The sequence below is a fragment of the Bos taurus genome, chromosome 1, assembly GCF_002263795.3.
Source record: "Bos taurus isolate L1 Dominette 01449 registration number 42190680 breed Hereford chromosome 1, ARS-UCD2.0, whole genome shotgun sequence".
Lineage (NCBI taxonomy): Eukaryota > Metazoa > Chordata > Mammalia > Artiodactyla > Bovidae > Bos > Bos taurus.
This window is the reverse complement of record NC_037328.1, coordinates 70,510,693-70,536,287: the sequence shown is the minus strand read 5'-3', so window position 1 is coordinate 70,536,287 and position 25,595 is coordinate 70,510,693. Positions and strand designations below refer to the sequence as shown.

Genomic DNA, 25,595 nt, shown 5'->3' with positions numbered 1-25,595 from the left:
TGTTATGAGTAAATAGAAAGAACTCCTGAGCAAGAACTGACACAGCAAAATGATCAAGAAGGCCAAGTCAACTTTGGTGTCTGTGTAAATTTGTTTCAGTGATATCTTCCTCATATCCAGTCCCACCATTCTATGCTTAAAATTCCTCCTTACCTTTGTGAATTTCCTTCTCCTGGTAAAGAAAGGGATCAACTGGTCCATACGGAGGTGGGGGGACTGTTGGGGGGACCATGCTACTTCTCTGTAGTATTGACATTATACCTGGATGGTCCAGGCTTTTGACTTTGGCTGTAACTGGAATTTCAGCTTCAGAAAGCAAGTAGCCAGCAAGGTGGTGGAGCCTTCCTGGTCCTCTGAGATGGCACCACAGTGTAGCCCTCCACTCCTCTCTGGATGACTCCAAGTTCTGCCTGGGAATGTGGACATGCCGATTCCTCATCCTGGGCTGTGCAGTGGAAGTCTGAGCTTCCTGCTCAGGGACCAATCACTCCATAGATTCCACGCTCAGGGAATCAAATCTGGAGGAACCAGAAGCAAAGGTTCTAGTTGTGGCAAAGAGCAGGGGAAGATCACCATTGCTGTCCTTTGCAGAACCAACTAGCTACCTTCTCTCACCTTCAGATTCTGCCTGGCACACCCAGCTGAGGCTTTCTCTTCCTTCTTAGTTATGCCTGCGAGTCCCAAGAAGTCAAAATAGGTGACTGGAGTGCCAAGGTCTCCAGAAGCAGCCCCTGCTTCCTCGGGGTCAAAATTCCTTCTCCCTAGGTTCTACTCTCAACCCCACTACCCGCCTCAGATTCCTCAAGCTTGCTTCCCCAGGCTGCCTCAGACTTTAAAGACCCTGACTCTGTTACACCCTCTAGTAGAAAGAGGAAATCCACCAAATGGTGAGGGTGGACCCTTTTCCTGACATGAAGCAAATATTAAGATTTTTTTTTTAATGTGGGCCACTTTAAAGTCTTTATTGAATTTGCTGCAATATTGCCTCTGTTTTATGTTTTGGTTTTTTGGCCACGAGGCATGTGGGATCTTAGCTCCCACATCTTCTGCATTGGAACGTGAAGTCTCAACCACAGGATTGCCAGGGATGGCCTGACTGAGCAGATATTCTGAGCCCAAAGCTCCACCCCACAAGTTGCATATGGGGTACCTCTAATTCCTGCCTCTCACCCCACATCTTTCCTCCCACTTTCTATGTTTCTTAGGATCTTCTCAAATTTCATTTCTTTTCCTAGGCGTACAGCCCCAAACTCAATGCCTCTTGGCTCCTCTCTTCCCTGTTCTGACCTGTTCTGTCTTCTGAAATGACTTAGCTGCTCCCGCTGTGGCAGTCCAAAGTGCTGGCAAGACATGAGCAGCCCAGGCAGAACACCAGGCAGGAGGGTGGGCTCCTCTGTGGGCTCCTCATTTTCAGGATGTCCAGGTTTCTATTCCCCTACATGCCCCTCCCGCCCCTCCCCCTACCTGGCTCAGGCTGCCTAGGAATGCAGAAATGGGTGTATTGGTGTTTTTATTCTTCCCTGGTTGGGGAAGGGGGTGGGGACTGAGGAAAGAAAAGACAAGGCAAGGATGATTGGCATGGGGGCCACACCTTCTTTTGTCCTCTTCTGGTACTGTGGCCCCTCAGTGAAACACACCTATTTAACGCCAGCAGCCAGTGGGGACAGATTCACCTCTGCTCCTCACACCATCGCTTCTGTGCCAAGGACCTTCCTGGGGGACCGTGAGGGACTCTTTCCAGAGCCATGAGGGGTACCCACTGGAGGAGGCTCCCCTGCATGTTCCTGAGCTGCTTGTGTTCCTACATCCTTGGGCCAGTGGTCCTGGGTAAGTGATGTACTTGGGGCAGCATTTGGGGCTGGGGGTGGCTGACTTCACTGAGCCTCCGAGGAGCTGCGATCTTTCATGGGGGGACAAAGAGAGAGGCAGAGAGAAGTGAGTGGGCAGAGATGGCACAAGATGAGGGAGAGAGAAAGAGAACGCTAGACAGAGGGGAAGGAGGAAAGAGTCAGAGAGAAGCAGGGAGACGTTGGGAGGAACAGCCTGGCTTGGGGAAAACCCACAGGGAGAACCAGGAAAGCAGAACTGTGGAAAGAGAGAGAAAGTTAAGGAGAGTGAATGACACAGAAAAACAGGAAAGTTCCATGACCAAGCTGGAAGAAAAACTTATAGAAAGATGAAAGGTCAGAGGGAAAGACAAGGGAGAAACAAACAAATGAATCAAAACAAGGTACATACGGAGGGAAGAGGAGGAGACAAGGAAGGAAGTGTTAGTCGCTCAGTTGTGACTGACTCTTTGGGACCCCATGGACTGCAGCCCACCAGGCTCCTCTATCCATGAAATTTTCCAGGCAAGGATACTGGAGTGAGTTGCCATTTCCTTCTCCAGGGGATCTTCCCAATCCAGGAATTGAACTGGGGTCTCCTGCATTGCACGCAGATTCTTTACAATTGAGCCACAGGGGAAGTGGTCAATAGCCCATAGCAAAGATGTAATCACAGCTCCCTTGCCTCCTCAGGAGGCCTGAAAAAGACTTCACCTCACCCGAGGACTCATTCCTCATTAGGTGGGTCAGAGGAACACACTGTCTTAGAGATAATGAGAGGTGCAATGTGAGGGATGTGGAAGATTCCATCTTCCTTGCCACATTTAAGGGCTTGGCTAAGAACAAATGGAACCCCCACAATCTCTACCACCCTCCCAACCACCCCTCATCCTCACTGCTCATCACAGTGAGGAAATGGAGGCCAGCAGGAGCCTGCAGAGTCTGCAGCTACCAACCATTCAGGGTGTGTTCCTGGGGGATAGACTGAGGGGTGTCTGTAGAAGTCATGGCCATGGGCAATGGGGAGAAGATGGATTGGATTTAGGGACCTTGGGTGTGGTCTTGGCTTTGCCAATGAGTGATCTGGTCCTGTGACCAGTTCCCATTGTATGTCTTTCCAGGCCTCACTTCCCCATGCAAAAAGCAGGGTGATGGATGGCATGACCTCTGGATTGCTAAGTCCTTAAGTTTTAGCATTCTGTGATTTAAAATCAACACACAAAGATGTTTAGTACCAGCTCTGCCCTCGGCCTTGCATTAGGGTCATCAAGCTCAAGAGGAGCCAGGAAGTGTGTGGAGAGGAGCCTGAAAGGGCAAGAAGTGGGGTGGGAGTGGGCGAGAGAAGACGGGTGGGGAGTGATGGCATGTGAGTGAGGGGCGGACCTTGAAGGTGGAAGGTTGTCCTGAAGCCGCACACAGGTGCCCTGGATCTGAGTCCTGTGCATTGGGAAAGGGCACAGGATGGAACAGGGCCAGGAAAAGAGGGGGAGTGGGCTGGGAGTTGGCCTCCCAGGCATGTGGTGGCGTATCCAGAGGACCTTGGAGGGAAAAGTAGTCTCCATGGGTTGGGCAGTGAGCCCCCCACATCTGCTGGGGTGGGGGCTTCTGGAGAAGTGGGAACTGGTCAGTCCCATTTTCTTGGCTCCCTGAGGGGGTGCCTACAGGTGACCTGCCTATGTCCGAGCCTAGGGTCTGCTTCCATACGGTGCCAGCACCCTCGTCCAGGCCAGAGTCTTCTCTGGAGCAGGTGTCTGAGCCTCTACCCCAGGTTGGAAGGAGAAACGCTGGGATTTCCACTGAAACTGTTACAGTGTAAGGGCTTCTGTAGGAAAAAGCCCTGGCTCTTGAAGGGGAAAGGAGAAGAGAAAGGTGGACACAGGCGGGCTGGATAGGGAGCCAGCAGAGACTTGGTGTCTACTGGTGGCTTCTGGTAGGAATGGCTCAGAAGGAAGCCTGGAAACCCTAATTCCACCCCCTCTGGCAAGAAAACTAAGTCAAAATAAGCCTCAGTCTCCCATACTCTCAGTGGTCTAGTAACCGAAGGGCCACCGCCCTCCACAGCCATTGGGAGGTGATGAGGTCCTGTAGCAAGTGCAGGACAAGAGAGATCCACAGTCACCAAGGGCCCCAGGGAAGGGCTCTCCTGTCCCCTTCTCTCTAAGAACCACTAATCTATCTAGGAGAGACCCACCCAACTTGCCACCAGGGGAATTTGAACCCTCCACTGGGGTCTGCCCCACCTTGGGAAACCCTCCCTGTGCTCGGGCACATTCAAAAGGAGAAAGTCCCTGAACAAGAGGTCCTGATAGGAAAATTCATCAAATTCAGGTCAATAGCTCAGCAAAACGTAGAGCAAAAAGCAGGAAGTTCAAACCGAAAGACCCCATGTCAAGTTTGCCACTTACCAGCCCAGGGGATAGGAGGATAGAATATTTAGCTCACAGACGTCATTGGCAAAGTTAGTGAAATGAAAAGGCGCTATTACTCAGGGTAGTGGTGAAGATAAAATAAGGTTGTATCTAGTACAAAGCAGGGGCTTCCCAGGTGGTGCTAGTGGTAAAGAACCCACCTCCCAGTGCAGGAGACATAAGACACAGGTGCGATCCCTGGGTCTGGAAGATCCCCTGAAGGAGGGCATGGCAACCCACTCCAGTATTCTTACCTGCAGAATCCCATGGACAGAGAATCCTGGCGGGCTACAGTCCATAGAGTTGTAAAGAGCTAGATATGACTGAAGTAACTTAGCACACACAGACACAGTACACAGCAGAAGAGAGAGAGGGACCACTGCATTTTTATTGTATTTTAAAATGTATTAAATTATAGTTGGTTTACAATACTGTGTTAGTTTCAAGTGTACAGCTTCAGATTCCTTTCCATTATAGGTTATTATAAGATATTGAATGTAGTTCTATGTGCTTTACGGTAGGTCCTTGTTTATCTATTTTGTATACAGTGGTCCGTATTTATTAATCCCATACTCCTAATTTATCGTTGCCCCTCTTTTCCCTTTTGGTAACTGTAAGTTTGTTTTCTATGTCTGTGCAGCTATTTTTGTCTTGTATACAGGTTCATTTGTATTATTATTTAGATTCCACATGTAAGTGATATCATGTGATATTTGTCTCTGTCTGATTTATTTCATTTAGTGTGATAATCTCTAGGTCCATTCATGTTGCTGCAAATAGCATTATTCGGGACCACTGTATTTTAGAGCTGGGAGACTAGGGCAGAAGGGGGATAGAGGCAGAATGGAAAGGACATTTCCGTTGGCGTGGAGACATTCCCATTCATCTAAAAGACCTTTGATCTCTTTAAAAAACACCTCCCATTTTCCTGTAGCTTTGCAAGTGTCCACTTGGTTTATTCAGAATGTGGCTTCTTACATGTAAAAAAAAGGAAATAGACCATTTTTTAACACCACACACAAAAATAAGCTCAAAAAAGATTAAAGACCTAAATGTGAGACTGGGCATTATAAAACTCCTAGAGGAAAAAAAACAAAAACAAAGGAGAAACACTCTCTGACATAAATCACAGCAACATCTTTTTTGATCGACCTCCTAGAATAATAGACATAAAAATAAAAAATTAACAAATGGGATCTATTTAAACTCAAAAGCTTTTTCACAGCAACGGAAACAATAAACAAAGCAAAAAGACAACCCACATATTGGGAGAAAATATTTGCAAATGATGTGACTGATAAAGAATTAGTCTCCAAAATTTACAAACAGTTCATGACACTTAATAATAAGAAACAACCCACTCAAAAAATGGCCAGGAGACCTAAATAGATATTTCTCCAAAGATGGCCAATAGACACATGAAAAGATGCTCAACACCGCTAATTATCAGAGAAATGCAAATCAAAACTACAATGAGATATCACCTTACACCAGCCAGATTGGCTATCATCAAAAAATCCACAAACAATGAATGCTGGAGAGGGTGTGGAGAGAAAGGAATCCTCCTACCCTATTGGTGAGAATGTAAATTGGTACAGCCACTATGGAGAACAGTGTGGAAGCGCCTTAAAAAACTAAAAATAGAGCTAACGTATGACCCTACAATCCTACTCCTGGACATATATCCAGAAAAAAAAACATGGTCCGAAAAGATACATGCACCCCAATGTTCCTTGCAGCACTGTTTACAATAGCCAAGACATGGAAGCAACCTAAATGTCCATCAACAGAGGAATGGATAAAGAAGATGTGATACTTATATACAATGGAATATTACTTGGCCATTAAAAGAATGATATAATGCCATCTGCAGTAACATGGATGGACCTAGAAAGTGTCATATTGAGTGAAGTAAGTCAGAGAATGAGAGATAACATATGACATCCCTCAGATATAGAATCTAAAAAGAAATGATACAAGTGAACTTACAAAACAGAAAGAGACTCACAGAAAACGAACTTACAATTGCCAGAGGGGAAGGGATAGTTAGGGAACACTGCTTAAAAACACTGCTATATTTTAAATAGTTAACCAACAAGGACCTATTGTATAGCACATGGAACTCTGCTCAACGTTATGTGCCAACTTGGATGGGAGCGGAATTTGGGGGAAAATGAATACATGTTTATGTATGGCTGAGTCCCTTCATGGTTCTCCTGAAACTATCACAACACTGTTAATTGGCTATATCAGTTCAGTGGCTCAGTTGTGTCTGATTCTTTACAATCCCATGGACTGAAGCACACCAGGCTTCCCCGTCCATCACCAACTCACAGAGCTTGCTCAAACTCATGTCCATTGAGTTGGTGATGCCATCCAACCATCTCATCCTCTGTCGTCCCCTTCTCCTCCTGCCTTCAATCTTTCCCGGCATCAAGGTCTTTTCCAATGAGTCAGTTCTCATTGGCTATATACCCCAATCCAAGAAGGCAATGGCACCCCACTCCAGTACTCTTGCCTGGAAAATCCCATGGACGGAGGAGCCTGGTAGGCTGTAGTCCATGGGGTCGCTAAGAGTCGGACACGACTGAGCGACTTCTCTTTCACTTTTCACTTTCATGCATTGGAGAAGGAAATGGCAACCCACTCCAGTGTTCTTGCCTGGAGAATCCCAGGGACGGGGGAGCCTGGTGGGCTGCCGTCTATGGGGTCGCACAGAGTCGGACACAACTGAAGCGACTTAGCAGCAGAAGCGCAGCAGCAACATATACCCCAATACAAAGTAAAAACTTAAAAAACAAATGAACAAACAAAACCCAAATGACACAGTACACTAAAAAAAAAAAAGAATGTGGCTTGTGGCTGCTCAGTTCCTTGCACAGCAAGCTCCTCCACACCCTTGGTTACTGAGCTCTGTTCCAGATGCAGAGGCTGTCCTTGCAGAGTTTGACATATCAGTAATTTATGTCTCCCTTGTCAGGAGAGGCCAAGAAACAGTTGGTCTTTTATGTGCTCAAACATGTGGTTTGCTACCGTGTCTGTTCTCTGGTTTTGTGGCATCTCTGAATGCTTCAGAGAGGCACTGATGGAGCCCATCAAGCCATCTCTCCCAAGGACAGGACTGAAGACTTTCCAGGCCATCTCTCCTTCTAGTTCCTACCTTTCACATTCTACTAGGCTGATTCATGGCAAGCAGACACTTGCTCACCATTATGTCCTCATTCCCAGCATAGCACTAAAGAGTTGAGTTGAAATGAACTCCATTTTTGGCATTTCATAGAGCTTTAAATACTCAACATTTTTCTTGAGATTCCAAAGTGGGCCTAGAAACTAGGTGTCTGTGTTTGCACACGCAGCCTCCAGAGTCATGGCCATGCTCCTAATGGAGGGCACTGGCTTGTGCAACAGGAAGCCAGATTCTCCACATGTGCACTTTTCAGGTCTTCATAGACATCTCTGATCTGTATAGAAGCCCCCAACTAAAATTGCTTGAATTTGATAGTGGGTTTGGGGGAATTCAGAACAGAAAAGAGTGAGGAGTTACTCATTCACTTGCTGAATTTTGACTCGTGCCAAATGCTCTAGACACAAGGATAATGAAGTCATGGTTTCTACCTCCAAAGCTTGTGTGAGGTCATGCAGCCATAAATCGGGGAGCTGGGCCTAGAAGATGGGCACTGCATTAGCACTGTGACACACAAGCTCTGTAAACCAGCCCTGCTCATCAATGGAGGGTCAACAGAAGCACCCACACCTCATGCTGAGATATTCATTCATTCATTCATACATTTGCTAGTTAAACAACTATTTAAGAAGTTGTGCCTGACATTGTTCTAGGGCAGCACGTGTGAACACAGAGAAGAATGAAACAGCCAAGGCCCAGCCTCCTGGAGCTAAGATCTAGTGTGCAGAGAGTTACAAAATAATTACAGAAAAATTCCTCAAATGCGGTATTATGTTGAACAAGTATTATGATGAGAGCAAAGTAGGGAAACTTCATTTAGATTAATAAGTCCATGAAGCCCTCTCTGAGGAAGTGCTGTGTGTATGAGCTGAAACCCAAGTCTAAGTAATAAAATGAGGTGGAAATTGTGGGAGAGGAGGGGGGAGGAGGAGGAGAAGGGAGCATGAGCCAGGCAGGGGAAGACATGCAGAGTAAGGAGAGACCTTGGCCCTTAGGAGTACTTGAAAGAGGTGGGCAGATTTGGATGAGGTAAGACCTTGTAAACAGTGAAATGGAGTGTGGATTTTAAGGAACTAAGATGGGCAGACATGGGATTCCCAGGTGGTGCTAGTGGTAAAGATCCTGCCTGCCAATGCAGGAGACATAAGAGATTCGGGTTCGATTCCTGTGTTGGGAAGATACCCTGGGGGAGAGCATGGCAACCCACTCCAGTATTCTTGCCTGCAGAATCCCACGGACAATGGAGCCTGGCAGGCTACAGTCCATAGGGTTGCAACGAGTTGGACATGACTGAGGTGACTTAGCACTTAGCACAAGATGGGCAGACAGTACAGGGTTACAGGTAAAGCAGTGATATGATCAGGTTTGAACTTTGTAATGGCTGCTCTGGATTCCTGGAAGGAAATGGATTGGAAGAGGGCAAGGGTGAATTGGAAACCAGTTAGGAACTGGCTGTAGGAGTCCCAGCAGAAAGTGCTATGGCTTGGCCTGCTGGTAGCAGCAAAGATCTGGGAAGGGAGTGGGTAATTATAAAATCATCAGCAAGCTGACCTTCTGCCCTAATAAGGACATGGTCACAAGGACTGCTGCCTTTGCCAGGCTCTCAGGGCTTCCCAGGTGGCACCAGTGGTAAAGAACCCTCCTGCCATTGCAGGAGATGCAAGAGATTGGGTTTGCTCCCTGGGTCAGAAAGACTTCCTGGAGGAGGGCATGGCAGCCCATTCCAGTATTCTTGCCTAGAAAATCCCATGGACAGAGGAGCCCGGTGGGCTATAGTCCACGGGGTTTAAAAGAGTCAGACATGACTGAAGTGACTGAGCACGCACGCAGGACTTTGTAGAGACCAGGACAGCAGGCAGTGCAGAGTGCCTTTTATTGAGTTTAGATACTGGGCTAACTATTTTACATACAGTACCCTTTGGTATTACTAGCATCTACCCTCATCCCACTTTTAAAAATAAGGACCTCAAGACTCAGAGAGGTCAAGTAACTTGCCCAAGTCACATTGTGAATGTTGGTTAGTTTGACTCTGAAACTGACACTTTATACATATATATGTATATTTATATTCATGCTCTTTTTATTATGGTTAATTGAAAGATCATTGACCATAATTTCCTGTGCTATTCAGTAGGATCTAGTTGTTTATCTATTTTGTATGTAGTAGTGTGTATCTGTTCGTCTAGTCAAAGCTATGGTTTTTCCAGTGGTCATGTATGGATGTGACAATTGGACTGTAAAAAAGCTGAGCACCGAAGAGTTGATGCTTTTGAACTGTGGCATTGGAGAAGACTCTTGAGAGTCCCTTGGACTACAAGGAGATCCAACCTGTCCATCCTAAAGGAGATCAGTTCTCGGTGTTCATTGGAAGGACTGATGTTGAAGCTGAAACTCCAATACTTTGGCCACCTGATGCAAAGAACTGACTCATTGGAAAAGACCCTGATGCTGGGAAAGATTGAAGGTGGGAGGAAAAGGGTACGACAGAGGATGAGATGATTGGATGGCATCCCCAACTCAATGGACATGAGTTTGAGTAAACTCCAGGAGTTGGTGATGGAGGGAGGCCTGACATGATGGAGTCCATGAGGTCTCAAAGAGTTGGACATGACTAAGCAACTGAACTGAACTGAAGGTGTATCTGTTAGGCTTCTCTCAGTCTTCGCTCAGTCAGTAAAGAATCTGCCTACAATGCAGTAATTTGCCTGCAATGCAGGAGAACCAGGTTTGATTCCCGGGTCCAGAAGATCCCCTGGAGAAGGAAATGGCAACCCACTCCAGTATTCTTGCCTGAAAAATCTCATGGACAGAAGAGCCTGACGGGCTACAGTCCGTGGGGTCACAAGAGTCGGACACAACTTAGCCACTAAACCACCACCAGTGTATACCTGTTCATCCTAGATTCCTAATTTATCCCTCCCCTCTTCCCCTTTGGAGACCATAAGTTTGTTTCCATGTCTGTGAATCTGTGGAACCCACACTCTTAAGTACTCTGTGGCCTTGTCTCCATTGACTTGTCACTGTCAGCCTCAGAAAGGACCTTGTTAGGGGGCATCAGAGGTACCGTGTTTGTCTGGAATCACAGCTAAAACAACCAAACACTGAATCATAATAGCTACTACCATATCATTTTCCCACTTCATTCTCTATTCCTTCAAGTCAAAGACCAGCTGACCTGTGTTCTGAGGGAACCAGGACAATGGAAAAATCACTGATGTTGTTACAGATTTCTTAAGCCTTTCTTCCCTTTCCTCATCAGTAAATGGAGCCACCTTCTTAGAGCTGACTGAAAAAAAATTATGTCAATAACATCAAATAGAATCATTTAGAATTCATCATTATAGCTGGCTTCAAAGCAAGAACTTTGTCTCTCCTTTCCAACTATACTCACTGAAGTCATATCCCAAACAATGCCTATTGACCACCATTTCTTCACCTTGGATATCACCACAAGTTATTTAATCTAATGTCTCCCAGCATCTGGTGTGGCAATACCAAGTTTACCCTGATGATAATTCCAGAAGCTCTGGAACCAAGTCAAAAATTGTCACAATCCAGCTTTGACCATCAGCTTACCAGCACCACTCCAGCTTTCTTTTTCCCCAATGCCCCCATCTCCAGCTTCCACCATCTTGGTCTTGGAGCTCATCTCTCCCTGACCCCCACTAAGGCAGGCACAGCTTCCTAGCCTACGGAAGCCTCAGGAGTCTGGCTACCTTTTGCCACAGCCGTGTTCACACTTCCCGGACTGTGGCCATTGTATTGTTCTCCTCCTGGCTCCTGGACCACTGTGACAGTCACAGGAGAAATAGGTGCCGTTTAACCCTCTCTCCAACCTCAGCTGAAGGAACCAACCAAGGGATGAGGATACCTTGAGTTCATCCATTCAACAGAAGTCTGTGAAGTAATTCCTGTACACCAGGCATCATTCCAGGCCCTGGCTCTATCATGAGCTCAGTCATCCTAAGGGCATTTGGAATTAGCATCTTTCCTCATCGAATTCTAGGAACAATGGAGGAAAAATACCCAGCAGACACAATAGTGGCCACAGTTTCTGTTTCCTCTAAGATAACAGCAAGAACACGAACCACAGCCACCAGTTCCACGGCCACAGTTCCTAGAGCAGGGACTCCAGTGGCCTTCACATCCTTCATCTAACACCAACCCATTACCTCTGAGGGACAGCTTTGGAAAGTCTTCAGCTATCAAATCCTGACCACAGAGGGGCAGAAGCCTGAAATCACCGCCAACAAAGAAAGCTCTCAGAAATTTCAGCCTTTAGTCGCCAAGAATGTCTGAGAGGACAACATCCTCATCCTTGACCTGGGAAGCGCAGACCCAGCTCTCTGTGAGCAACAAGTCATACATCCTCGTTTCTCCTCTGTGAGAGGGACTGCGGCTGCGTCCGCATGAGCACGGGGGCTGTGCCCCTTCTGAGACTGACACACGCACAGATGGCCCAGGCTCCCTGCACAGGACAGCGAGGCGAATGGTTCTGTCTCTTTCCTCCAGCTTCTACACACCTTTCAGGGCACTGCTGCCCATCGGTGAGTCAATTTTCTCTTCAGGGTGAATCTTGCCATTGGGTGATTTCCTTGGCTCTCTACTGCCCTAGGCACAGCTGGCAAAGATCCCCACAAATCAGGAAACAAGAGCAGAAAACTGAAACTTTGTGGGAGACACGCTGGAACAGGAGACTCTAATCAACTCACCTCATAGTTAGCAAGTTTTCTAAAGGTTCAAAAGGACACAGCCCTGTTTGACAAGATTTTTCTCAAAGGAAGAAGATATTGGGCCATTCTCGCTCATCCACTGCCAACGGGACTACACTTTGGCATGACTTTTCTGCAAAGAAATTTGGCACTATGTATTAATGACATGGGGCTTCCATGATGGCTCAGATGGTAAAGAATCTGCCTGCAATGCAGGAGACCCCGGGTTCAATTCCTGGGTCTGGAAGATCCCCTGGAGAAGGAAATGATTACCCACTCCAGTATTCATGCCTGGAGAATTCCATGGACAGAGGAGCCTGGCAGGCTACAGTCCATGGGGTTGACACGACTGAGTGACTAACTCTTTCAGCTTTCATTAATGACATGAAGACTTTTATAAGCATTAACCAGTCATTCTACTTACAGAAATTTATGTTGAGGAAATGAGCTGAACAAAGAAAACAAAACAAAATATCATTCAGAAAGACAGTGATCAAAACTTTGTTTATAATAGCAATACACTGGAAACAGGCTAAGTGTCCAACAGTAAGTTAATATGGGAATATTATTTGATGTAAAAATGATGTCCAGTGTTCCACAAGGGACGCAGACTCTCTCTCTCTCTTCCCTCCCCCTCCACTCACAACACACTAGTAACACATGGAAAGAACATAAAGTAAGGTTTATTAAGGAAAAACTTACAAGCAAAGGGTACGTGATCCTTGAGCTCCCATTATTTCACAGAGAGGTTGTTATTGCAGGACACAATGGAGGAAGTGCTCTAGGAGATAGACCTGCCCCAGTGCTACTGCTCTTTGTAGGGAGATGGGAATGGTAATAATGCAGGTATTCAGGTTGATGGAGTGGCTTTGTTAGTAAAGGGAAGCCTCCAGAGCCTAGTCAGCGTTTACCTACGACATCCAAGATCTTGCTGTTGACCTTAGCTGGCCCAATCCCCCTGAGCCAGCTTTTCCAGGCCTACAAACAGAGGAAGACAAAGAACTGCCATCCAAGATAAAAAAGGTCTGTCTTTCTTCCGGGTGTCTGCACAAAGAATAAAAACATGAAGAAATGCTTGTTATATCAGATGAAATTTTTTAAAAGGATGCAAAGTTATATATACTAGGTAACTATGTATTTTTTAAAGCATAAGAATAATTATAGAAGGACACATAACAATGTGATTGTCTAAAGATTATGGGATTTGGTCTTTGAAGGATTTGTATTTTATAATTTTTATATAATGAGTATGTCTTCTTTAATATATTTCAATATCATTTAACTTTGTCCATAAAGATTAGCCACATCATTTGTTAGATTTATTCTTCAGTACTTTATATTTGTCACTAAAAAAACACTACCACCAAAAAACTCTTTTTTTTTGCTGATGTATGGGACTTACTTACTGGATCATATGGTAATTCTATTTTTATTATTTTTAAGGAACTGCCATACTGTTCCTGCCATACTGACTATATCATTTTATGTTCCCACCAACAGAGAACAAGGGTTCCAATCGTCCCACATCTTCATCTGCAAACAGGGATAATTTTACTTATTTCTCATTCCAATTTGGATGACTTTTAATTTATTTTTTTTTCTTGTGTAATTGATTTGGCTTGAACTCCCAGTACTTATCTTGGACAAGTTACTTATTAAGATCGAGTCTCAGTCTCTAATTTGTAAAAGGAGGGCACTTAACTAGATCTCTAACATAGCCTGTTTCTTTATAATTTCTTCCCTTTCTAGAAGACACTTTTAATAGAACAAGTTTTCTATATGATAATCTTTTATTTACACAAAAGTAGATACTGGCTAGAATTTTATTCTATTAACTGTTGGATTCTTCTCAATATTTATTAAATTTTGTATTGCTTGACCTTTGGGCTATAATTTTTTGTATTATACAGCTTCCTTGCTGGTTCAAATGGTAAAGAATCCACCTGCAATACAGGAGACCCAGATTTGATCTCTGGGTGAGGAAGATCCCTTGGAGAAGGGAATGGCAATCCGCTCCAGTATTCTTGCCTGAACAATCCCATGAACAGAGGAGTCTGGAGGGCTATAGTCCATGGGGTTGAAAGAGTCAGACACGACTGAATGACTAATACTAATATCCAGTACTGTGTTGAATAGAAGTGGCAAAAACAGGCACCCTTGCCTTGTTCTTGATCTTGGAGAGAAACACTGCAGTGTTTCACCATTGAGGATGATATTTGCTATGGCATTTTCATATATGACTTTCATTATAATGATGTAGTTTCCCTCTACTTCTAGTTTGTTGAGGCTTTTTATCATGAAAGAGTGTCAAATTTTATCAGATGCTTTTTCTGCATCAGTTTAGATGATCATGTCATTTCCCACCTTCATTTTGTTAATATGATATATCACATTGATCAAGTTTCTTATGTTGAATCAATATTGCTTTTCAGAAATAAATCTCATTTGGTCATGGTGTATAATCCTTTTAATATACTGCTGAATTCAGTTTGCTATTGTTTTGTTGAGGATTTTTACATCAATGTTTATAAGGAATATTGTCATAAGGGATATCATTTTCTTTTCCTATAGTGTCTTTGCCTGGGTTTAGTATCAAGGTAATGCTGGATGTTAGAAAGTAGTCCTTCCTCTTCGATTTATTGGAAAAGTGTGAGAAGGATTGGTGTTCTTCTTCAAGTGTTTGGTAGAATTTACTAGTGAAGCCATCAGGTCCAGTGCTTTTCTTTGTTTGTTCAATCTCCTTACAAGTTGTATGTCTATTTAGATTTTCTATTTGTCCATAATTTAGTCTTGATAGATTTTGTGTTTCTAGGAGACACATTGATCATTTTATTTAGGTTATCCAGTTTGCTGGTATATAATTGTTCATAGTAATCGCTTATAATCCTTCAAATTTCTCTAGAATTGGTAATAATGCCCCCATTCTTATTTAGTTTTAGTTTTAGTAATTTGAGTTTTCTTTCTTTTTTTCCCTTTAGTCAGTCTAGGTAAAAGTTTATCAATATTGGATCTTTCCAAAGAACCAACTTTTAGTTTAATTAATTCTCTCTATTGTTTTTCTATTCTCTGTCTCATTTGTTTGCTCTGATCTTTATTATATCTTTCCTTCTGCTAGCAGTGTGCTTATTTTATCTTCCAAAAAACCAAGTTTTGGCCTTATTAATTCTGTTTTCAACTGTTTTTCTATCACTAAACTCTGTTCTTAATTATATTGTTCATTCAGCTTTCTTTTTCTTTTTTATCTTTCTGGTTTTTCTAGGCCATCTTTTCACTGAGGATTTCAGGTTATGCAGAAGATACTCAATTTATAGAAAACATTTCTTATACATTATCTGGCATTTGCAGGTTTTGTAAAGGCTTATCTCTTCTGTCATTTTGCTGGAAATGGAGCTGCACTACTTCAATGAACAAACAAAAACCTTTACTTAAGAATTTGGGTTGTGCAATCATAAAACTTTTGCTATTGATATTGATTTTAACAGAGGTGATGCAGGTTCTGAAAAGGTTTAATTGCTGCTAAGTTGCTTCAGTTGCGTCCGACTCTGTGCGACCCCATAGACAGCAGCCCACCAGGCTTCCCTGTCACTGGGATTCTCCAGGCAAGAACACTGGAGTGGGTTGCCATTTCCTTCTCCAATGCATGAAAATGAAAAGTGAAAGTGAAGTCGCTCAGTCATGTCTGACTCAGAGACCCCATGGACTGCAGCCTACTAGGCTCCTCCGTCCATGGGATTTTCCAGGCAAGAGTACTGGAGTGGGTTGCCATTGCCTTCTCTTAATTGCTGAGAATCTATAATAAGTTTAGTAAGTTTGGTATGTAAATAGCTTCTGTCTGGTGACTCAAAGCCAGATGACAGAGTATTGCTTTTGTTTATGTTCTTAGGGAAATATAATGTCTGATGATAATTGCAGAGGTATGTCTTCCAATCCAAACTAGAGAAACGGAGTTTTGGAAATTTACTGAGGAGAGAGCAAGTATAGAATATGGAGTCCTATAAGCAAGTCTACTCATTATTCTGAATAAAGGAAGTCCCTTTTTACTTATTTATTTTTTTTTAAATTTTATTTTATTTTTAAACTTTACATAATTGTATTAGTTTTGCCAAATATCAAAATGAATCCGCCACAGGTATACATGTGTTCCCTATCCTGAACCCTCCTCCCTGCTCCCTCCCCATACCATCCCTCTGGGTCGTCCCAGTGCACTAGCCCCAAGCATCCAGTATCGTGCATCGAACCTGGACTGGCATCTCGTTTCTTACGTGATATTTTACATGTTTCAATGCCATTCTCCCAAATCTTCCCACCCTCTCCCTCTCCCACAGAGTCCATAAGACTGTTCTATACATCACTGTCTCTTTTGTTGTCTCGTACACAGGGTTATTGTTACCATCTTTCTAAATTCCATATATATGCGTTAGTATACTGTATTGGTGTTTTTCCTTCTGGATTACTTCACTCTGTATAATAGGCTCCAGTTTCATCCACCTCATTAGAACTGATTCAAATGTATTCTTTTGAATGGCTGAGTAATACTCCATTGTGTATATGTACCACTGCTTTCTTATCCATTCATCTGCTGATGGACATCTAGGTTGCTTCCATGTCCTGGCTATTATAAACAGTGCTGCGATGAACATTGGGGTACACGTGTCTCTTTCCCTTCTGGTTTCCTCAGTGTGTATGCCCAGCAGTGGGATTGCTGGATCATAAGGCAGTTCTATTTCCAGTTTTTTAAGGAATCTCCACACTGTTCTCCATAGTGGCTGTACTAGTTTGCATTCCCACCAACAGTGTAAGAGGGTTCCCTTTTCTCCACACTCTCTCCAGCATTTATTATTTGTAGACTTTTGGATCACAGCCATTCTGACTGGTGTGAAATGGTACCTCATAGTGGTTTTGATTTGCATTTCTCTGATAATGAGTGATGTTGAGCATCTTTTCATGTGTTTGTGGAAGTCCCCTTTTAAAGTTGAAGCAGATTGCTCAGATAAGTGCTTAATAAATACTTGTGGAACTGAAAAAAAATAAAATTGAAACAGAGTCATTTTGGGTGAAGTAGAAACCCAAGGACTTTCTAACACAGGTCTGCAGCTCAATCTGTGCATTTATCCATACCGGCTTAGAAGCATGTCACCTGTAATTAGTTACTATTAATAAATAGTAGGTGAGTCACTTTCAACAAATTAGAGCTACAGGGTGAGTCACTTTTTAATTAATTAGAGCTGATTCATAGTCACTCTCCCTCACTTGAAAGTCAAAGTTGTATTGAAGTATAGTGGACTTAACGATGTTGTATAAACTTCTGCTGTACAGTAAAGTGCCTCAGCTACACCTATATATCCTTTGCCATTATGGTTATCACAGGATATTGAATATACTTCCATTTACTATACTGTAGGAACTTGTTTATCCATCAAATCGCTTTTTTAAGAAGAGAAAGTGGGGAAGATCTCCTGGAGAAGGGAGTATTCTTGCCTGGAGAATCCCATGGACAGAGGAGCCTTTCAGGCTACCACCATGGTGTTGCAAGAGTCAAACACAACTGAGTGACTGAGCACAAACACACATTCACAGTTGACAAAATTACTTTTGAAGCCTTGAATGAATGTCAGAGCACTCAGCACCTAGAGGAGTGTTTTGAGAGGGCCGAATCCTAACCACTAGACCACCAGGGAGCGTCTAGAGGAGTGTTTTGAATCTGGCTAATCATGAAAAATCCGTCCCCTTCTCGTAAGTATTTTAAAAAAACAGCTATTCAAAAGGGAGAGGATATATATAGATATCTATGGCTGATTCATGTTGATGTTTGACAGAAAACAACAAAATTCTGTAAAGCAATTATCCTTCAATAAAAAAATTATTAATTAAAAAAAAAAAAAAAACTGGCTATTTTCCCCTTGGAGAAAAGAGCTCTTTTCAAAGAAAGAGTAGTGTCTTAGCCTTAATGTTCATGTTTCTTAATAGAACATCTCCTGATTAATGGGAAAAGTATTTCTGTAAAGAACTAAATACTGCAAATTTACTAAAACTGGATTCATTGTTGTATACAACAAATTGTATTAGAAAAAATTTATTGTCCACCTAAGGGTTAAATCAAAAAGATGTTAGCTCTGTGTTTTTTAAAAGAAAAAATTTTTTTTAAGTTAAAGGTAGTTTGGGTGAAAAAATCAGATAATGTACCTGAACTAATGTAAAATATAAAATGAAATTAGATTGTCATCAATAAACTGCTACTATTATTCCTCTGTCTTTAACACTGGGTATAGACTTTTGTTGAGAGTATCTATAAAAAGGGCCATCCAATGACTTTTATGGGCCCTAGGCACTTTTGTCTTCCTGGGCTTCTTCCTCTGATTAAAAAAAAACAACATTAAAAGCTATATTTTATGACTGTGTTGGACTAATGCAATCAAAGGTGGATCATTATTACATATTCATTATTATTATATTGATTTTCCCCTCTTCTGATTGAAAAAGAAAGTAACAGGAATGTATCCAAAAGTAGCTTAGGCCCGGCTCTGTGCCTCACCTACTTGCCTGCCTGCTGGCAATTGTAAGGCAATGGTGCCTTGAGAAACAGCTTGCTGAGGTTTGTTAAAACAGCTTGCTGAGGTTGGTCTGTTTTCAGGACCTCCCACGTGATTTTACAAATAACCAGAACTCATATTACTCCCAGTTAAAAAGAAAAGTAGGGAAAGTTCTGGATTGTAGGAAGAGGGACCACCCAAAAAGATGACAGTAAAATGAAATAAAAAATATATATCTGAATATAAGAGAGTCCTCCCCCCGCCCAAAAAAAAATATTCCAGAGAAGAGCGAGTCACTTATACACTTGAGTCCTCATAAATTCTCTTGTATTATTAGGTGCACTCCCAAATGATTTGGGCTTCCCTGGTAGCTCAGTTGGTAAAGTATTTGCCTGCAATGCAGGAGACCCTGATTTGATTCCTGGGTCAGGACGATCCTCTGGAGAAGGGATAGGCTACCCACTCCAGTATTCTTGGGCTTCCCTGGTGGCTTCCCAAATACTTTATACTGGTAAACAAAGTCATGTGAGACAGTACAAGTAATTGACGTGTGCTGTCAGCAGTACATATATCTAGTCATATTAGGTATTCAAATACACAAGTTCATAATGTTTCCCTTTTCTTGCTTTTTGAAGAAGGTCCTGATGGGTCAGCAAAATTCTTAGGTGTTTGAGATGAGATACAAGAGAGAAAGGCTTCCCTGGTGGCTCAATGGCAAAGAATCCTCCTGCCAATGCAGGAGACATGGGTTCGATTCCTGAGTTGGGAAGATACCCAGGAGAAGGAAATGACAACCCACTCCAGAATTCTTGCCTAGGAAATCCCATGGATGGAGGATCCTGGCAGGCTACAGTCAAAGGGATCCCAAAGAGCTGGACATGACTTAGCAACTAAACAACAACAATGAGAGAGAAAGAAAAGAACTCAAGATTGTCGCTGGGGGGGGGGGGGGGGGGGTGGGTGGAGGCGGGGAGTGAAAACTTTTTAGAGATGGGATTAGGAGACAGGTGGGAAGGAAAACTGAGAGATGAACACTAGGTTAAGGAAAAGAAAAAGAGGCTATGAAAAATACAGAAGGCTATTCATTTCCTTTATCATGTTTGAACAATATCTGTATAAGATATGCAAAATTTTGAAATTTTGTGATTGAATAAACAGTGTGTGTATTTTAATTAAAACACTGTTCTAGGATGGAAGCTCATGTAGCTTGGCTTCCATATAAGCCTCATATGGGGAAAGTTGGAGTGTATTGAACCAATTTCAATAAGCAAACCCAGAAAATTTATGGTAATGGAGAAAATGTTAGCACAAAGACATTCATTGCAGTATTATTTATGACTAGGTGGCACAGTATTGGTAGAAATCTTGTTGTTTGTTGTTTAGTTGCTAAATCATGTCAAACTCTTTATGACCTTGTGGACTGCAGTCCACCAGGCCTCCCTGTCCTTCATTATCTCTCAAAGTTTGCTCAAACTCATATCCATTGAGTCAGCGATGCCATCCAACCATTTCATCCTCTGTTGCCTCCTTCTCCCCTGCCCTCAAACTTCCCCATATCCAAGTCTTTTCTAATGAGTCACCTCTTTTCATCAGGTGACCAAAATATTGGAGCCCCAGCTTCAGCAACGGTACTTCTACTGAGTATTCAGGACTGATTTCCTTTAGGACTGACTGGTTTGATCTCCTTGCAGTCCAAGGGAGTCTTAAGAGTCTTCTCCAACACCACAGTTTGAGAGCATCAGTTCTTTGTCACTCAGCATTCTTTATGGACCAACTCTCACATCCATATATGACTACTGGAAGGACCATAGCTTTGACTCTATGGACCTTTGTCTGCAAAGCGATGTCTCTGCTTTTTAATATATTGTCTAGGTTTGTCATAGCTTTCCTTCTAAGAAGCAAGAGTCTTTTAATTTCATGGCTGCAGTCACTGCTGCCAATGATTTTGGAGCCCAAGAAAATAAAATCTGTGATTTTGGAGCACGAGAAAAGAAATCTTAGACATGGTTTAATAATTAATTCTGCAGCCATTCATTATGAAGCACTGTGATATAGAGTGCTACATGTGAAAAATAATTGTATTATAAACTCCAACATCACAGAAGGAAACTCTCTTGTCTCATGAGTCCTTGTATCTTATATTTACAGGCACTGCCCAAACCCAGTGGGCATCTTTGACAAGCAGAAACTGTCTGACAAGCAGTGTTACTGAGGACCTGTCCCCTTCCAGCATCAGCCACACACCTCCCACATCATCAGAACTGATGACAGGAACAACCTCAGCCAACATCACTGTAGGTCAAGCAAAGGAAATATCACCCTCTGATACTAGCAGCTTTGATCCAGTCACCTCAGCAGTCTCAATAGCAGCTGGAGGAAAGAGACAATCAAAGGCATTTTATTCCAGTTCCACTACTCAAAACTATCAGGCTCAGCTGAGAAAGACCAAGGAAGAATCCCAAACCACCACTATCACAGAAGTGAGGCAGTCATTACCTTCATCCACTTCAAGTGGACATGCAACACAATTGAAAACTACCCATGGCAAAACAATCTCTTCAGTCTCATCTGGCATGAGTCACACGCTTGCAACAAAATCAAAAATGTTGACAGCACCAACCTCAACAGACAGAACGTTCTCCCCATCATATGTAAGCAATACATCTCCAATGACATCAGCATCTTCTCAGAACCACCAGACCCCGAGCATGAAAACCACCAGAGGAACACAAACCACCACCATCGCAGCTGTGAGAACATCAACTGTCTCATCATCGACACGTGCACACAGATCTACAGAAGGCACTTCCCAGAGGACATCTCCTTCAGGTACAACAACCACTTCATTCCCACCCGATGTGAGGTATACACCTACAGTAACATCAAAAATATGGAGAACAAAGTCCTCAGCAGACACCACTGTAGGAAACCCGAGGAACACATCACCAACTCTACCGAGACATATCCATCCGGTCTCCACAGTGTCAATGACAACTGGACCAGAGAAACAATCAACCTTACCCCCTTTCACCACTTCTACTGGGAAAACATCAATGTCTCCTCAGAACCACCAGACTCCAAGCATGAAAACCACCAGTGGAACTCAAACCACCACCATCACAGCTGTGAGAACATCAACTCTCTCATCATCAACACATGCACACAGATCTACAGAAGGCACTTCCCAGAGGACATCTCCTTCAGGTACAACAACCACTTCATTCCCACCCCATGTGAGGCAAACACCTACAGTAACATCAAAAATATGGAGAACAAAAACCTCAGCAGACACCACTGTAGGAAACCCGAGGAACACATCACCAACTCTACCGAGACATATCCATCCAGTCTCCACAGTGTCAATGACAACTGGACCAGAGAAACAATCAACTTTACCCCCTTCCACCACTTCTACTGGGAAAACATCAGCATCTCCTCAGAACCACCAGACTCCGAGCATGAAGACCACCAGAGGAACACAAACCACCACTATCACAGCTGTGAGAACATCAACTCTCTCATCATCGACACGTGCACTCAAATCTACAGAAGACACTTCCCAGAGGACATCTCCTTCAGGTACAACAATCACTTCATTCCCACCCTATGTGAGGCATACACCTACAGTAACATCAAAAATATGGAGAACAAAAACCTCAGCAGATACCACTGTAGGAAACCCGAGGAACACATCACCAACTCTACCGAGACATATCCATCCAGTCTCCACAGTGTCAATGACAACTGGACCAGAGAAACAATCAACCTTACCCCCTTTCACCACTTCTACTGGGAAAACATCAATGTCTCCTCAGAACCACCAGACTCCAAGCATGAAAACCACCAGTGGAACTCAAACCACCACCATCACAGCTGTGAGAACATCAACTCTCTCATCATCAACACATGCACACAGATCTACAGAAGGCACTTCCCAGAGGACATCTCCTTCAGGTACAACAACCACTTCATTCCCACCCCATGTGAGGCAAACACCTACAGTAACATCAAAAATATGGAGAACAAAAACCTCAGCAGACACCACTGTAGGAAACCCGAGGAACACATCACCAACTCTACCGAGACATATCCATCCAGTCTCCACAGTGTCAATGACAACTGGACCAGAGAAACAATCAACTTTACCCCCTTCCACCACTTCTACTGGGAAAACATCAGCATCTCCTCAGAACCACCAGACTCCGAGCATGAAGACCACCAGAGGAACACAAACCACCACTATCACAGCTGTGAGAACATCAACTCTCTCATCATCGACACGTGCACTCAAATCTACAGAAGACACTTCCCAGAGGACATCTCCTTCAGGTACAACAATCACTTCATTCCCACCCTATGTGAGGCATACACCTACAGTAACATCAAAAATATGGAGAACAAAAACCTCAGCAGATACCACTGTAGGAAACCCGAGGAACACATCACCAACTCTACTGAGACATATCCATCCAGTCTCCACAGTGTCAATGACAACTGGACCAGAGAAACAATCAACCTTACCCCCTTTCACCACTTCTACTGGGAAAACATCAATGTCTCCTCAGAACCACCAGACTCCAAGCATGAAAACCACCAGTGGAACTCAAACCACCACCATCACAGCTGTGAGAACATCAACTCTCTCATCATCAACACATGCACACAGATCTACAGAAGGCACTTCCCAGAGGACATCTCCTTCAGGTACAACAACCACTTCATTCCCACCCCATGTGAGGCAAACACCTACAGTAACATCAAAAATATGGAGAACAAAAACCTCAGCAGACACCACTGTAGGAAACCCGAGGAACACATCACCAACTCTACCGAGACATATCCATCCAGTCTCCACAGTGTCAATGACAACTGGACCAGAGAAACAATCAACTTTACCCCCTTCCACCACTTCTACTGGGAAAACATCAGCATCTCCTCAGAACCACCAGACTCCGAGCATGAAGACCACCAGAGGAACACAAACCACCACTATCACAGCTGTGAGAACATCAACTCTCTCATCATCGACACGTGCACTCAAATCTACAGAAGACACTTCCCAGAGGACATCTCCTTCAGGTACAACAATCACTTCATTCCCACCCTATGTGAGGCATACACCTACAGTAACATCAAAAATATGGAGAACAAAAACCTCAGCAGATACCACTGTAGGAAACCCGAGGAACACATCACCAACTCTACCGAGACATATCCATCCAGTCTCCACAGTGTCAATGACAACTGGACCAGAGAAACAATCAACCTTACCCCCTTTCACCACTTCTACTGGGAAAACATCAATGTCTCCTCAGAACCACCAGACTCCAAGCATGAAAACCACCAGTGGAACTCAAACCACCACCATCACAGCTGTGAGAACATCAACTCTCTCATCATCAACACATGCACACAGATCTACAGAAGGCACTTCCCAGAGGACATCTCCTTCAGGTACAACAACCACTTCATTCCCACCCCATGTGAGGCAAACACCTACAGTAACATCAAAAATATGGAGAACAAAAACCTCAGCAGACACCACTGTAGGAAACCCGAGGAACACATCACCAACTCTACCGAGACATATCCATCCAGTCTCCACAGTGTCAATGACAACTGGACCAGAGAAACAATCAACTTTACCTCCTTCCACCACTTCTACTGGGAAAACATCAGCATCTCCTCAGAACCACCAGACTCCGAGCATGAAGACCACCAGAGGAACACAAACCACCACTATCACAGCTGTGAGAACATCAACTCTCTCATCATCGACACGTGCACTCAAATCTACAGAAGACACTTCCCAGAGGACATCTCCTTCAGGTACAACAATCACTTCATTCCCACCCTATGTGAGGCATACACCTACAGTAACATCAAAAATATGGAGAACAAAAACCTCAGCAGATACCACTGTAGGAAACCCGAGGAACACATCACCAACTCTACCGAGACATATCCATCCAGTCTCCACAGTGTCAATGACAACTGGACCAGAGAAACAATCAACCTTACCCCCTTTCACCACTTCTACTGGGAAAACATCAATGTCTCCTCAGAACCACCAGACTCCAAGCATGAAAACCACCAGTGGAACTCAAACCACCACCATCACAGCTGTGAGAACATCAACTCTCTCATCATCAACACATGCACACAGATCTACAGAAGGCACTTCCCAGAGGACATCTCCTTCAGGTACAACAACCACTTCATTCCCACCCCATGTGAGGCAAACACCTACAGTAACATCAAAAATATGGAGAACAAAAACCTCAGCAGACACCACTGTAGGAAACCCGAGGAACACATCACCAACTCTACCGAGACATATCCATCCAGTCTCCACAGTGTCAATGACAACTGGACCAGAGAAACAATCAACTTTACCCCCTTCCACCACTTCTACTGGGAAAACATCAGCATCTCCTCAGAACCACCAGACTCCAAGCATGAAAACCACCAGTGGAATTCAAACCACCACCATCACAGCTGTGAGAACATCAACTCTCTCATCATCGACACATGCACACAAATCTACAGAAGGTACTTCCCAGAGGACATCCCCTTCAGGTACAACAACCACTTCATTCCCACCCCATGTGCGGTATACACCTACAGTAACATCAAAAATATTAGGAACAAAAAGGTCAACAGACAACACTGTAAGAAACACAATAGACAAATCCCCTTTTGTAACTGGAAGTTCTTCTCCGTTCACTCCTAAAGCTTCTACACCATGGCAGTCATCAGTACAATCTACTCCTTTCTACCAGTTCTTCAACTCCACAAACATCTATGGTTTTCCATCCTCACTAAAGCAAAGACACAAAGACCACAGGATGGCCCTATACTAAAAGTTCAATCTCTACAGATGTTTCTTATGAGATATTTACTCCAGATAAAACAATAACACTCACTTCTCCATC

The 25,595-nt window shown here is 43.6% G+C and overlaps 1 protein-coding gene across 1 annotated transcript in view; it reads left to right on the top strand.

The window, feature by feature from the left end:
- The first annotated feature begins 1,594 nt into the window (after positions 1 to 1,594).
- MUC4 (mucin 4, cell surface associated) overlaps positions 1,595 to 25,595 on the top strand; it is a 50,846-nt gene continuing 26,845 nt past the window's right edge. The window contains exons 1-2 of the mRNA NM_001435095.1: positions 1,595 to 1,827; positions 20,809 to 25,239. Of these exons, the coding sequence (NP_001422024.1) occupies positions 1,746 to 1,827; positions 20,809 to 25,239 (4,513 nt within the window). The 5' untranslated portion in view covers positions 1,595 to 1,745. The remainder of the gene's footprint in view (positions 1,828 to 20,808; positions 25,240 to 25,595) is intronic.